Source organism: Saccopteryx leptura, chromosome 6 (assembly GCF_036850995.1).
Source record: "Saccopteryx leptura isolate mSacLep1 chromosome 6, mSacLep1_pri_phased_curated, whole genome shotgun sequence".
In the NCBI taxonomy this organism is placed as follows: domain Eukaryota; kingdom Metazoa; phylum Chordata; class Mammalia; order Chiroptera; family Emballonuridae; genus Saccopteryx; species Saccopteryx leptura.
Genome location: NC_089508.1, coordinates 163415663 through 163430438, shown reverse-complemented (window position 1 = coordinate 163430438; position 14776 = coordinate 163415663). Strand labels below are relative to the sequence as shown.

Sequence of the window (14776 nt, the reverse complement as noted above, 5' to 3'; positions counted from 1 at the left end):
TTTTAACAAACTATAAAAGTTATCTCTGAAAGTATAGTCTTATGATTGGCTATTTTAAAGTTTTTCAAATCCTTTGGTATCTTGCAAATTTTGCTTAATTTTGATAGAATAAAGACTAACCAAAGTTTAATAGAATAACCAATGAGAGGGATATACCATATTGGCCTAAAAAGAACCACCCTCTAACTTTCCACAAGTGAATACTTCCCTGGCTCCAACACTACCTGGGACCCAGTCAAGTAAAGAGAAATCTTAATCAGAATTATTTGCCTTTTCCCTCTCTTCATGAAAATTCAGCTAAGTGTAACAAGAAGGGGGAAAACATCTCATTGAAAGAGACAGATTCAAACATTTCTATATAATACTTAATGAATGAAAGGAAATATACTCTTTATTCTGATAATAAGTGATTCATTTACACATTCGAGTTTCAGTTACATAAAATGACACCATTTATAACTACACTTTAATGTGTAAAGCCATGTCAATCTTAAATCCTTTTTCTCTTTTGGGAATATTGAAAAGTTATGAGAAATTTCAGTTCCCTTTCTTCTTGTAACAAGTACTCAATTTCTGGAGTTCATGCTTCTAGATGAGAAAATGCCTATGAGAAGAATATTAATTTTTTTCTAATTAACTCCTCTAATTGGAGACAATATTTTATTACTTAAAAATAAGTTTTTCTCTATTACTCAAAATAGCCATGAAATTTGATGCTTTGGTGGCTCCCAGATTTTATTCTTAGTTGTAGCTAATTTCGATTTTCACAATGATTTTGATTTCTCCTTTTTAGAACTTTCTATTCTTGCACATCCTTTTACCTAAACAATAGGAGGCAGAATGCTGATCTGTATGAACAGTGTTTATCCCCGGACCACATTTAATTCTAAATCATGTCAGGTTGAAATCTGAAGGAGGGAAGTAAGACAGGAAATGAAGAAAAGGTAACCCTTAGATGTTACCACATAAATGCCAGGTAGATATTAATTTTTGAAAAGATTGGTACACTGCTTTTACCATAAATCATGTAGAGATCATATGTACATATACTTTCTTCAAATTTAAAAAAGGGCCCTCTGGCTAGTAACATTTATATCTCAGAATTTACAAACCAAACTGTCATCCCACCAGATGCCTTGCTAAGCAATGTTTTCATACCAAATGGAAAAGCAGAACTACTTGATCAAAATGCTTTCTGTTTAATGTGTCCTAACTTATGAATACACTTTAGGCAAATCTAAGAGTAATTTGCCCTATTAGCCTATATATTACTCACTTTTGGCCATATTAGCATATACAATATTGAAATATTAATTGCAAATATAAACAGAAAATGAATTAAATGTATTACTATACCCCTAAAAACATGTTGTGCCTTAAAGATGGTACATCTGAAAGAAAACACATTCTTATCTACCTACAACTTCATTAGCCACAGAAAAGCTGCTTTAGAAATATTACACAGAACATTATCTGACTGTGTTTTGGATGTAGAATTTGAAATGGGTACCTTAAAATACACGTATCTGAGATCACCACTAAAAGTTAATGAATTTATTTTTAGTTGCCTATTAGAAAAAGAAAGGAAAGCATTAAGATTGCATTGGTAAGACAGAAAAGAGAAAAAAAAAGGAAAACATGCAAAGATGAACTAGATAGAAACTAAAATCAATATATAAACAAAACGATTATCAACTAAAGATTCCTGATTTTAAAAAATTTTGTAACTAAATAAAGACTTTTTGACTCTTTTGTTAATGAAATAAACCTAAACTACTCCTGGAATTGGAGTTCTGCATTACTCTTAGTGTCTTGAATCAGACCATTGGGGAGAATCGGTTTGAGGAACTTGAACTCGCTGGTCCCTGAGCCTCCCATTAGACACACCTCATACTGGTAGCTCTGGGACAGAGTCCCCGTGCCGCTGACGTCCACCAGGTGGCCCGGAAGGTGGCCCTCGGGCACCGAGCAGCCACCCACCCAGGCGGCCCTGCTCCGCCTGCACAGCCGCACCGCGATGAACGCCAGCACCGAGAACAGGAAGAGCGACGACACCGACGCCAACGCGATGACCAGGTAGACGGTGAGCGGGTCGGCCTGGGCCGCGTCGGCCGCCGCTTCGGGCAGCGGCAGGTAGGGCTGCGAGAGGCCGTCCACCAGCAGCACGTGCAGCGTGACGCTGGCCGAGCGCGGCGGCTCGCCGTTGTCCTTGACCAGCAGCAGCAGCCGGTGCTTGGCCGCGTCGCGCTCGCTCAGCAGCCGGGCCGTGCGCACCTCGCCGTTGTGCGCCCACACGCCGAACAGCCCGGGCTCCGTGGCCTTGAGCAGCTGGTACGACAGCCAGGCGTTCTGGCCCGAGTCGCCGTCCACCGCCACCACCTTGCTCACCAGGTAGCCGGGCTCGGCCGCCCTGGGCACCAGCTCGGTGCAGGGCGCCGAGCCGTTCTGCGGCGGGTACAGCACGAAGGGCGAGTTGTCGTTGGCGTCCAGCACCTGCACGCGCACCAGCGCCTGGCTGCTCAGCGCCGGGGCCCCGCGGTCTGTGGCGCCCACGAGGAACTCGAACGCCTGCAGCGCCTCGAAATCCAGCGCCCTCAGGGCGAACAGGTGTCCGTTGTCCGCGTTGATGGACACCAGCGAGGCCAGGGGCAGGCTGGGGTCCTGGGGCGGCAGCAGCGAGTAGGTGACCTGGGCGTTGGCCCCCGCGTCTGTGTCTGTGGCGCTGACGCTGCCGATGTGCAGGGCGGGGCTGTTGTTCTCGCGGATGAAGAGCGTGTAGGAGGTTTGGGTGAAGGCGGGGGCGTTGTCGTTGACGTCAGAGACCAGCACGGTTATGTTGTGCTGTGTGTTCAGTCTGGGGGTCCCCATGTCGGTGACGGTGATGGTGATGTTGTACTCGGCCTGTCTCTCTCTGTCCAGAGCTTCTTCGGACACTAACGTGTAAAAGTTTTCTACAGATGGTGTTAGGACGAAGGGAAGGTTGTTCTCAATGGAACACATCATTCTCCCATTGTCTCCAGAATCTAGATCAGAAACACTGAAAACAGCCACCACAGTCTCTGGCGAGTTTTCTGGGATAGGGCTGGTAACCGACGACAAGGTCAGTTCCGGTGGGTTGTCATTGACATCAACTACCTGAACTATCACTGTTGATTTTCCTGAAAGGCCTCCTCCATCTTTGGCTTCTATATCGACTTCATAACTGTTAATTTCTTCAAAATTCAAATATTTGACTAGTTGGATATCTCCAGTAATAGGATTTAGTTGAAAAGTTTTGCGAATTTCTTCAGAACTATGAAAAAATGCATAAGATATTGTCCCAAAACTTCCTGTATCTAAATCAGAAGCGGAGACAGTAACAATAACAGAATTAAGGGGGCTGTTCTCTAGGACTTCAACCTCATAGAGCGACTGTGTAAATTCTGGGGCATTGTCGTTTATGTCTAGGACCTGTATGTAGATCTGGACCGTCCCAGACCTGGGTGGAGACCCGCCATCCAGCGCTGTGAGCGTCAAACTCAACTGAGGCTGCTCCTCACAGTCCAGCGCTTTGTCCAGCACTAGTTCTGGGTACTTCCTTCCATCCCTACGACTGTTTGTGAGAACGTGGAAATGGGGATTAGGAGTGACCGTGTAGTTTTGGAGACTGTTTCTTCCCACATCCAAGTCCTCAGCATTTCCCAATGGAATTATTGTTCCTGGAGGCGTGTTTTCTAAGATTTTCAGCTGCATTTCATTTTCAGAGAATACTGGAGAATGGTCATTGACGTCTATGACCTGAAGCTCATTTGGAATAAACTGCAAAGGATTTTGCAGTAAAATCTGAAAGTGCAGTATGCATGGCTCTGTGAGGCCACATAGCTCCTCCCGGTCCAATTTCTCATGTAGTAGCAAGTCACCGGTCTGATGGTTGAGCTGAAAATGCTGTTTGTTCCCTTTAGACACAACTTGGGCCCCCCTCACAGCCAGTTCCCCGACACTCAGCCCCAGATCCTTTGATAAATTGGCTATTAAAAAGCCCCTCTCTTCCTCCTCAGCTACAGAGTAGCGTCTCGATTCGGATCCAGACAGAGACCCACCCAGAAAAACAAAGAGAAACAGGACTTGCCTTTGTCTAAGAAATCGCTCCCCTCTGGACTCCATTTCACTTTCTGCAATATTCCTCCAAGAAATACTGCCAAGTTGAGCCTCCGACAGCACTGGGAAACTCAAAGTCTTCTTCTCCCAACCGTTGAAGAAGGTCTAGCGAATAATCCCTTCCAAGGCTTAGATTTCCTTGCTTAAAAAATCCGTCCAGGCTCACAACCCCTGGTGTACTGTACCGGATTGATGCGTCACTGAGTACGCGCAGTGCCTGTGGTTTAATTCTCCTTCTTAGTCAACAGCGCCACCATGTGTTCGATCACAGTTTCAAATTCTTGGAGACGCTCTGGGAGCTTTAGTTGTTTTGATATTTTTAATTGCTTATTCCCCTTACTAAGACCAGTTGAGGCTACTGGAGGAGTTTCTTGTTATTTGAGTTTAAAAACATAATCTAGAAAAATTAAATGTGTTCTTATCTAAATGACCTAACTGTCCCTGGCAGAGTCCTCATTTATAAGATTTCGAGGAAGTGGACACCTGCTAGGGCTACCATTTCCCCCGTTTGTAGTTATTATATATAAATTTGAAAAGATTTTGTCCTAAATTATGACATGCTTCACTATCATATTTGTGTTTTATTTCCCAAATTTTGTAAAATATGCACGAGTTGTCTTTATAGTCAGAAAAAATACTATTAATAGAAAAAATCATGCAAAGTGGTAAAATATTATAATAGATCTTGTCAGGGGGTATATCCAGAAACCACAAAAGCCTCATTTCTTTCACATTTTCACACTTAATCAAGGAATACAGAGCTTTATTCTCTTCTTATTTCACAGTAATTTTGCAATTATTGGTTTCATCAATGTAACTATCTGATCTTTGGAAACAAATACTTGTTGGATTTATAGAAGCTAGGGACATAGAGGTAACAAGACAGAAATAACTTACACAGTTTTCTATCTAATGTGGTAAACAGATTTTAAACAGATGTTCAAACAGTGTGAAAAGTGCTATATAGGTCTTTACTCACTATAGTGAGTGCACTTGAAAGTATGGTTAGGGGGACATAGTTTAAGGGGGAATTTGAGAATGTTTCCCCAAAGATGTGCCATTTAATCTGGAACGTGAAGGATGAGAAGTTTGCCCGGCTAAGACTGTAAAATGGGAAGACTCCATATATGAAAAACTGATATGCGGAGGCCCTGGGACAGTAAAGCTTAGCTGTTCTAGACAACAAAGGAATATCCGTATATCCCAAACTTACTGCCTGAAGGGTAAGTGGGAAGAGAAGGCTGGAGAGATAAACTGGGGTCAAATAATGGGTGCTTGAATTTTATTCTAAGAATAAAAAAGAAGCCACTGCAAGGTTTTAGGCAAAGAAATGAAACAACACAAATTATCATGTATTCAATCTAACCCCTTCACAATTATCAGGAATATTACACAAAGGCTCATCTATTCAGGTTAGTGTTAATATTAGTAATATGTAAAATAATAGCAATATACTTCTATAGCTTTATATTATCTTATTTTATCATAACTGCAAGCTGTTAAAATAGCTGTCATCATCATGAGGGAAGGGATAGAAATTATGTGACTTATCCAAGATCATACGGGCCAAGAGAGTGCTTTACACCACAGCTAATATCAAAATAAGACCTTTAAAATCACCTTATAATTTTAATAGTATAACTCAAGCACTAAATGATATAAAAATTTTAAGGTAGGCTGAAAAACATTTAAAATTATATTTTAATATATGAATCAAAAATTGAACTGCAAGAAAGATAGAAAGTTGGATGAATTCTTTAGAGAATAATAAAAGAAAATTTAAATTATAAAATACAAAACAATTTCCCCATTTGTATTTTATAAGCTGTGGGCAGAAGAGGAGAGTCCAACTAAGCAGGAAGAAAAAAAAGGAAAAATCTGTTGAAGAAAAGAGACACTAGGGACCAATAACTACATAGTGCTTAAATAACAGTGATCACTTGAATTAATAACCTACACTGCTCACAAAAATTAGGGGGCCAGGGAGCATACAGATACTCCAGTACTTTTAGCTTTTGTATAGTGCATTTTTACTAATGAAATAAAAGTTGGTTTTGCATCTAATTTGCATAATTGAACAACTTTCTTTGACTTGTCTGTTGCCTTTCTGATGCTCGTTTAATAAAAATATTAAATACTTTTTTTTATCGCTTCATATTCACTTTGAAATATCCTAGAATTCTTGTGAGCAGTATATATGTAATAATATAAATTTATTATGCATCAGAGAGCACTTGATTCCAGCATAGGTTTATCCTGTGAGTATTTAAATATCGATATATATCACAGGTGAAATAAAGACACTTCTTTTTTTCTTTCAGTCATTCAAAAATTTTATTAAGAACCTATAATCTTCAAGTCATAGTGCTAATCTAATCATGCACTAAATGGGAAACTATTGAGAAACATAATTCAAGCACCTAAAAAGAAAAAAAAGCATTGAAAGGTAAGAAATTTAAAAAGGAAAAGAGAAGTAGTCAGTGCCAAAACCCCCCCCCCAAAAAAAACCCCAAACCTGAAATGAGCAGACAGACTAAAATAAAGATTTTTCCCATGAGCTTATTTCAACTGAAGCATAAATGTTCCAGAAATTTTTGAGAAATACAATGCCAAACAACATTTAAAGTTTATAAATATTGGTTAAGGGCAAAGACTTCCATTCCCTCAAATTTTTTGAGTTTTAACTAAGTGCTCAAAGTTTTTATAAGTAAAAATGAGTTTTTAAAGGGGGGGGATTGAAATAAGCAGAGGATAAAAAATTTTTTTTATGTATAAAGCATGAAGAATTAGCATGCCTTTCAAAATGATTGGACATGTGCTATGCATTTAATTACATTTTAGAATATTAGTGGTTGATTTGTTGAACATTTTTAACGTGCATCCAACAATCAAGGTTCTTACAATTTCCAAAGAATCATAACTTCCATGTATGGATATTTTGTGATAGTATATATTTTAAAAATATGAGAATGTGCTTTCTTTTTCATGAATATATCTGTATTAGTGGTTTTAGCCAACGTAACTTAACAGGATAAAAGTTACACTAGCTTAACAAAATCTAAAACAAATATTCCGGGTTTGTAAAAAGAATAACCCAGGTAGTGACAGCAAACATTTAAAATTGTAGGGCTGCAAAATTACCTAAGCCGTAAGGAAGGTCGGTTTGGAAGAAGGTGTCCTAACTTAAAAATTCAGACTTTGAAAAACAAACTTACTCCCACAGAATAAATGGAATTAAAGTTCAAGGAGACCAATCACTAAGAATACAAAGAAAATTAGCATTCATTACATCACAAAGCAACACATTTAGAAACACCAGTAACATGCACTGAATTGAAACGAGATAGTTACATTTCAAATAAAAGAAAACAACCCCAGTAGGCAAAGCAGTAAAAAATTGATTTTTCACAAATTAACTGAGACTAAGATCCGTAGACCCTTAGTAATTCTTAATTAAATTCAAAACTATCCCTGAAACTAGGGTTTGCCTCTCTAACCCTCTCCTCACCATGAGCAAGGAAGTTCGGAAGAATCGGTTTGAGGAACTTGAACTCGCTTGTCCCTGAGCCTCCCATTAGACACACCTCATACTGGTAGCTCTGGGACAGAGTCCCCGTGCCGCTGACGTCCACCAGGTGGCCCGGAAGGTGGCCCTCGGGCACCGAGCAGCCACCCACCCAGGCGGCCCTGCTCCGCCTGCACAGCCGCACCGCGACGAACGCCAGCACCGAGAACAGGAAGAGCGACGACACCGACGCCAACGCGATGACCAGGTAGACGGTGAGCGGGTCGGCCTGGGCCGCGTCGGCCGCCGCTTCGGGCAGCGGCAGGTAGGGCTGCGAGAAGCCGTCCACCAGCAGCACGTGCAGCGTGACGCTGGCCGAGCGCGGCGGCTCGCCGTTGTCCTTGACCAGCAGCAGCAGCCGGTGCTTGGCCGCGTCGCGCTCGCTCAGCAGCCGGGCCGTGCGCACCTCGCCGTTGTGCGCCCACACGCCGAACAGCCCGGGCTCCGTGGCCTTGAGCAGCTGGTACGACAGCCAGGCGTTCTGGCCCGAGTCGCCGTCCACCGCCACCACCTTGCTCACCAGGTAGCCGGGCTCGGCCGCCCTGGGCACCAGCTCGGTGCAGGGCGCCGAGCCGTTCTGCGGCGGGTACAGCACGAAGGGCGAGTTGTCGTTGGCGTCCAGCACCTGCACGCGCACCAGCGCCTGGCTGCTCAGCGCCGGGGCCCCGCGGTCTGTGGCGCCCACGAGGAACTCGAACGCCTGCAGCGCCTCGAAATCCAGCGCCCTCAGGGCGAACAGGTGTCCGTTGTCCGCGTTGATGGACACCAGCGAGGCCAGGGGCAGGCTGGGGTCCTGGGGCGGCAGCAGCGAGTAGGTGACCTGGGCGTTGGCGCCCGCGTCTGTGTCCGTGGCGCTGACGCTGCCGATGTGCAGGGCGGGGCTGTTGTTCTCGCGGACGAAGAGCGTGTAGGAGGTTTGGGTGAAGGCGGGGGCGTTGTCGTTGACGTCAGAGACCAGCACGGTTATGTTGTGCTGTGTGTTCAGCCTGGGGGTCCCCATGTCGGTGACGGTGATGGAGATGTTGTACTCGGATCTCATCTCTCTGTCCAGGGCTGTGTTTGTCACTAGAGTGTAAAAATTCTCAACAGATGGTTTCAGGAAGAACGGAAGATCATCTTGAATGGAGCAAACCATCCTTCCATTGTCTCCTGAGTCAGGATCTGAAACACTGAATACAGCAATTATGGTCTCCTGCAAGTTTTCTGGAATTTCACTGATAAGCGTTGACATAGTTAATTCTGGAGGGTTGTCATTTAAATCCATCACTTGGACAAACACCACGCAACTTCCAGAAAGACCCCCACCATCTCTTGCCTGAATATTTAATGTATAAGTCTGAATGGATTCAAAATCCAGTTTCTGTATTAAAAAGAGTTCTCCCGATTTTGTATTTATTTGAAAAGTTTTGCGAATATCTTCAGAAGCTTGGGAAAATACATAAGATATTTCTCCATTGGCTCCAATATCTAAATCTCTAGCCGAGACGACGGCAACCTGGGATCCAATGGGGCTGTTTTCCAGGATCTGAACTTCATAGAGCAGCTTTTCAAACTCCGGGGCGTTATCATTGATGTCCAAGACTTCAATGCGGACCAGGGCGGTGCCAGACCGGGGTGGAGTCCCGCCATCCAGCGCCGTTACAGTTAACATGATTTCAGACTGTTCCTCGCGGTCCAAGGCTTTGTCCAGCACCAGCTGTGGTAATATTATGTCGCCAGGACTGTTCTGTAACTTAAGATGGAAGTGGGAATTGGGGCTGACTGTGTAACTTTGGAGACTGTTGTTTCCTATATCTAAGTCCTGGGCACGTTCTATTAAGAAGGTAGTCCCGGGAGTGATACTTTCTGAGATTTTCAAAATTATTTCTTTATCTAGGAAAACCGGAGCATGATCATTTATGTCCCTAATCTGTAGCTCGGCCTGAAAAAACCGCAAGGGATTTTCCAGTAACACCTGGAAAGGTAGCACACAGGGCTCGGTAGGGCCGCACAGCTCCTCCCGGTCCATTTTCTCATTTAACAACAAATCCCCGGTCTGCCTATCCAAGCGCAAACGCACTTTTTTCCCTTTGGAAACGACGCGGGCCCCTCGCGCAGCTAGCTCGTCTACCTCCAGCCCTAGGTCTTTTAACAGATTGGCCACAAAGGAGCCACTCTCCATTTCCTCCGCCACTGAATACTGTCTAGGCTCAGAACCAGCCTGAGCTATGCCCAGCAAAACAAAGAATATCGCCACTTGCCTTTTTTTCAGAAAGTGTTCCTTTCTCTCTCTGGCCTCCATCGCCTTTTGGTCTCCCAGCAAACCTGACCCAGCTCAGGCTTGCTTTGTTGCTAAGTCTCCCAGTATGTTCCAGATGCTGGGGAAAGTGGAGACGCCCAGGGCCCTGGGTTTCCCCGAACGACCGCCCTAGAAAGCCTCCCCTTCCTGCTTGCTTCTTTAGCAAAGCACGTGGCTAAAAGGAGGGCGGACCGAAAGATCGCTTTCTTCCTTCTACTTCTAATGCTGCAGCGCCACCCCGCGTCCTATCCGAGTGTTCATTTTCTCCCAAACATTAAGAAAATCCCAATTCTTTCTTTCAGACTGATGTCATATTTTCAAGTAGTATCTTTCATTGTGCCGAAGTCTTATCTGCGTTTCGAAGGCCTTTTTCATTGCATCCAGAGCGACATGACAAATATAGACATACTTCCATTCCAGTTTCCTCACAGATTCAAGAAGTTCTTTTTAAACTGGAAAAACAAATCAACTTCGGAAACTGGAATGGACTAACTTCAGTCCTAGGATGAAAGAAGTCTTTGACTAGTCAGTTTTTATTTACAGCTCCGGGCGTGTGCACATCTTGGTGGTGGTCAGATTGCCACCCCCACACTCAAGCTAAAAGAAAAGTCTAGAGACCCAGGAAAAGCACAGAATTCAGATAAGAACATTCTCATGGACATTAAAATATTCTTACATTTCTCTCCTGCACTCTCCCACTTAACATTTCCCTGAAATTTGGTGCATTTGAGCCACATGAAAATCTCCTAACATAGCTGGGTGATTCTTCTTGTGAACATGTCAATATTTTTATTTTCCTTTCTAACATATAAGAGCATTTTTAACATAACTTAAATTCAATTACTGCATTTAGCAATAGTAATAGTTTCATAATATCAAATGCCCAGTAAATATTGAAAATTTTCCAATTGTCTTTTTAAAATGTCTTTTTAGAGATAACTTGTTAACTCAAGTGCTAAACATTGTATATATAAATATGTTACAAGTTTGTTGTTGGGTCTTTAAAGCTTCTCTAATTTTGTGTTTGTTTTTTTTAATGTGATAACAAGAAATGAGTTATCAATTTTAACAAGTTGTGGAGGAAACTTAAATGCATATTGATTAGTGAAAGAAGGCAGTCTGAAAAAGCTACATATGCTATTATTGCAACTACCTGACATTCTGGAAAAGGCAAAAGTACAGGCATGGTAAAAAGATTAGTGGTTGCAAAGGAGAGGGAAGTGGGCAGGGGTTAGGGTTAATAAGAGGTCAAACACAGGGGGTTTGGGGGGCACTGAAACTTTTCTTAATCATACTGTAATAGTGGATACATGACATTGTACATTTGTCAAAATCCATAGAATGTACAACAAAAAGAGCAAACCCTAATGTAAATTACAGACTTTAGTTAATAATAATAAGGGATCAATATCAATTCATCACTTATAATAAGTGTACTGCGCTAATGCAAGATGTTAATACCAGGGGAACTGTGAGTGGGAAAAAGTAGATACATGGGAATTCTTTGTACTATCTGCTCAATTTTCTGTAAAACTTAAAACTGTTCTAAAAAATAAAGTCTATAACTTAAATATTTGTATTAAGAAATGTTTCAAATATACTGTGTAGAAAAGTTAAATTAGGATAGACATAATTCTATTATACTCTAATTGAAAAATTAAAAGTTATTTCTATTTTGTCATATTTGTTCTAGCTATATATTTTATTTCACACATATCCTCTTTTTTGCTGACCCATTTGAAGGTAACTTGAAGACATCATGACACATCACCTCCAAATATTCATTCCATCAGGCATCTCCCAAGTGTAAGGGCATCATCCTACACAATCATAAAGCCACTATCACACTTAACAAAATTAACAATTCCATAATATTATTTTTAAAAATCCAGTCCCTATGAAATTTCATTAATTATCTTTTCCTGATTGTCTTCAACCTGGTAAAAATTCATATTCACTCAAGTGGTTTTTTTATTGTTGCTTGTTTTTACAAATGCATTTACTTTCTTAACTACCTGTTATAAGAAATAGCTTAGAAAATTTGTTTTTAACCAAGTTTCATGTGTGTATTGGGTATTACATCTGTTTTTTTTCTAGAAAACTCCCATCTTTTATGATATTTAATTTTTTGAAGTGTTTAGACCAGCTCTCTTGTAGGATGTCCTACATTATGAATTTGTCTGATTGTTTCTTCATGGTGTCAATAAACCTGTTTCTCTATCCTCTGTATTTCCAGAAAACTGGAATGAATGATTTAGTAAATTTAACAATGGCACAACACTTTCTAAAGCTCTGATTTATTTACTGTAAGTGGGTTTTTGAAATCGGGCAAACACAGGTTCCCTTCTTTAGCATTTAGAAATCAATTTTTACTTGTAGTCTGTCGATATATTACTTTTGCTTTTCATGACTACCTTTATAATAATATTATAATTAAAAATATTTTAAGTCAGTGACATTGAGCATTTAACACATTTTATCCAGGTGAATAAAACCCAAGATCCAAATCTTTACACAGGCTGCAGAACTTAAGATCAGATAGAGATAATAGTGATGATCATATATATCATCAAAGAAAATAATGAATAGTAGATCACTTGAAATTTTACATTTAACCAAACATTATTATTTAGTTATGATAGGTTCTCAAATTAAGGAAGTTATGGCAAATTTTAGGATAACATAAAAGAAAGAAAAGTAGGAAATATGAAGAAAATTACAAAATTGATCACCTCTTACAAGTTTAAGAGTTAAAAACTTAATATCTAAAATACTTTTGAGAAAATATACTCAGGAACACATTAGGTTTTGTTGTGCAAAAAAAATTTTTTAAGCCTCCAATGTTTGAGTCATAAGTGTTCTCACTATTCATAAGGTTTCACTATTCTTTCAGTTTCAATGGTATTCATACATCTAGAAATAAATGGAGGTTTCTATTCTTCAGTGGTGTTTGAACCAATGCTGATATTTATATTTGTAAATGGTTTTCAGATTAAAATGAATTTTATCCATTAAGTAACTTTAAATCCTTTAAATTCTTAATCCTTCATAACTCAACTTCCTTTTTGGGTACCCATTACAAATGCTTTCATTTCCTTAATCTCCTTTACTAAGTAATCATATATATGAGAATTAAAAACTATGACCTGAGTAGGCAGTGGCACAGTGGATAAAGCATTGGATTGGGATGCAGAGGACCCAGGTTCAAAACCCTGAGGTCGCTGGTTTTAGCGTAGGGTCACTGCCTTGAGTATGGGATCATAGATATAATCCCATGGTCGCTGGCTTGAGCCCAAGGTGATGTTGCATGTATCTTTCATCTCTGTCCTGCATTATGTTGGCAGAATATGGAATAGTTTTAGCATTCAATGAAATATTCTGGAAAGACAAATCAAGACATTTCTCTTTATTCCAGAGTGCTGAGACTATGATCCTTAAAGAGGTGAAAGTCTGAGTCTGGAAGTACTCCAGGATGAGAAGGTAAGTGTCAAAATTATCTATTCTAGGACTTGTCATCCAACACCCTTCACATGAAGAAATATATTTCTGAAATTATATCCAAAGTGAACTGCCTGAGAATTTGCCACATAGCTATGAGATTGCCTGGTAATTTTCTTGCATGGGATATTTATAATGCACAGCTACAGTAGTATTTAAAATATCTGGTGAGTACTTTTCAGAGGTTGGAGAATTTAGTGAGCATGGAGAAATTATCCAGTCGTTTCTTATTTACTGAGATTAAACCTTCAGCCAAGACTTCGACAACCAGGTGGCTGAGGGGCATGTATCTTATGTTGTCACTGGTTGTCAGGATTTGGACCTTAGGAGGTCCCAGACGAGTGTTGATATCTACCATTCCTTTCTGTGAGAGTCAAACTTACCTTGGGTTGTTCTTCATCCAGCGATTTCCCCCCCACGAATGGGCAAATTATCTACCCAACTATTGCACCTATCATTATTGTGAAAATGGAAATTAAACTGACTGTGTAGTTTCCAACAATGAAAAATTCACCTAAATCTCATGCATGGCCCCGGAGCATATTCTGGAACGTTCAGAATAATTTTTCAAAGGGTCAACATCTCAGACTCATAGATTTTTCTCAGAAAGCAAAAGTTTACAGGTAATACTTGGAAATGTAGTGTGCATATAAGTCTGGTTTTGGATTTGGGAGCAAAGGCTCTTCAGTGGCTGGATCTGGAATATTCTTTGAGCTCTTTGGAAACCGCCCTGCTCACCTGTCCTCCCGCTAGTAGGCGGATGCTCCCCTTTCAGTTGCCGGCGCCAAAACTGCAGAAACTCCCATTGCAAAAGCAGCTTTCCTCTTCCCGGGCCACCTCCACTGCGCCCAGGAAGAAAAGAACTCACCACCTGCCTTTCCTGCCAGATTTTCTCTCGCACGATTTCCTGCATATCTGAGTGCGTTGTCTTTAATAAAAGCAGCCTTTGGAAGCCTTGTAAAAGGGATAACATCAACTTTTGTGTAGTCTCATTCATTGGCTGAAGGTCTGAAACGTGGACCCGCTAGCCACGTTTCCCAAGCCGCGTCCATTCCCGGCAACCTCCAGATGTGGTCTTTTCCAAGATGGAGTCTGCGGCAAACGCAGGGCTCCTCCTCCCACTTTTTAGTCTGCAGCACCACCAGGCGTCCGAACTGAAAACCGGGAGTCTACAGCGCGTTCTCTCGGAAACTGTCCAAGTCTGATCGGAGTCACGTCGTCTAGTAGCACATTCCTTACCTCCTGGTAGGTTAAATTACTTCTATGGTTTTTAGCTTAGCCAATGTGAACAAAATAAT

General features: G+C 41.2%; 2 protein-coding genes across 2 annotated transcripts; both read right to left on the bottom strand.

The window, feature by feature from the left end:
- Positions 1-373: 373 nt before the first annotated feature.
- On the bottom strand, positions 374-4307 carry PCDHB3 (protocadherin beta 3). Its single transcript, XM_066343061.1, has one exon. The coding sequence runs from the start codon at positions 4141-4143 to the stop codon at positions 1774-1776; it is 2370 nt and encodes a 789-aa protein (XP_066199158.1). The 5' UTR covers positions 4144-4307; the 3' UTR covers positions 374-1773.
- Positions 4308-6462: 2155 nt separating this feature from the next.
- On the bottom strand, positions 6463-10117 carry PCDHB2 (protocadherin beta 2). Its single transcript, XM_066343163.1, has one exon. It carries the CDS (start codon positions 9981-9983, stop codon positions 7587-7589), a length of 2397 nt encoding a protein of 798 aa, XP_066199260.1. The 5' UTR covers positions 9984-10117; the 3' UTR covers positions 6463-7586.
- Between the last annotated feature and the right edge of the window lie 4659 nt (positions 10118-14776).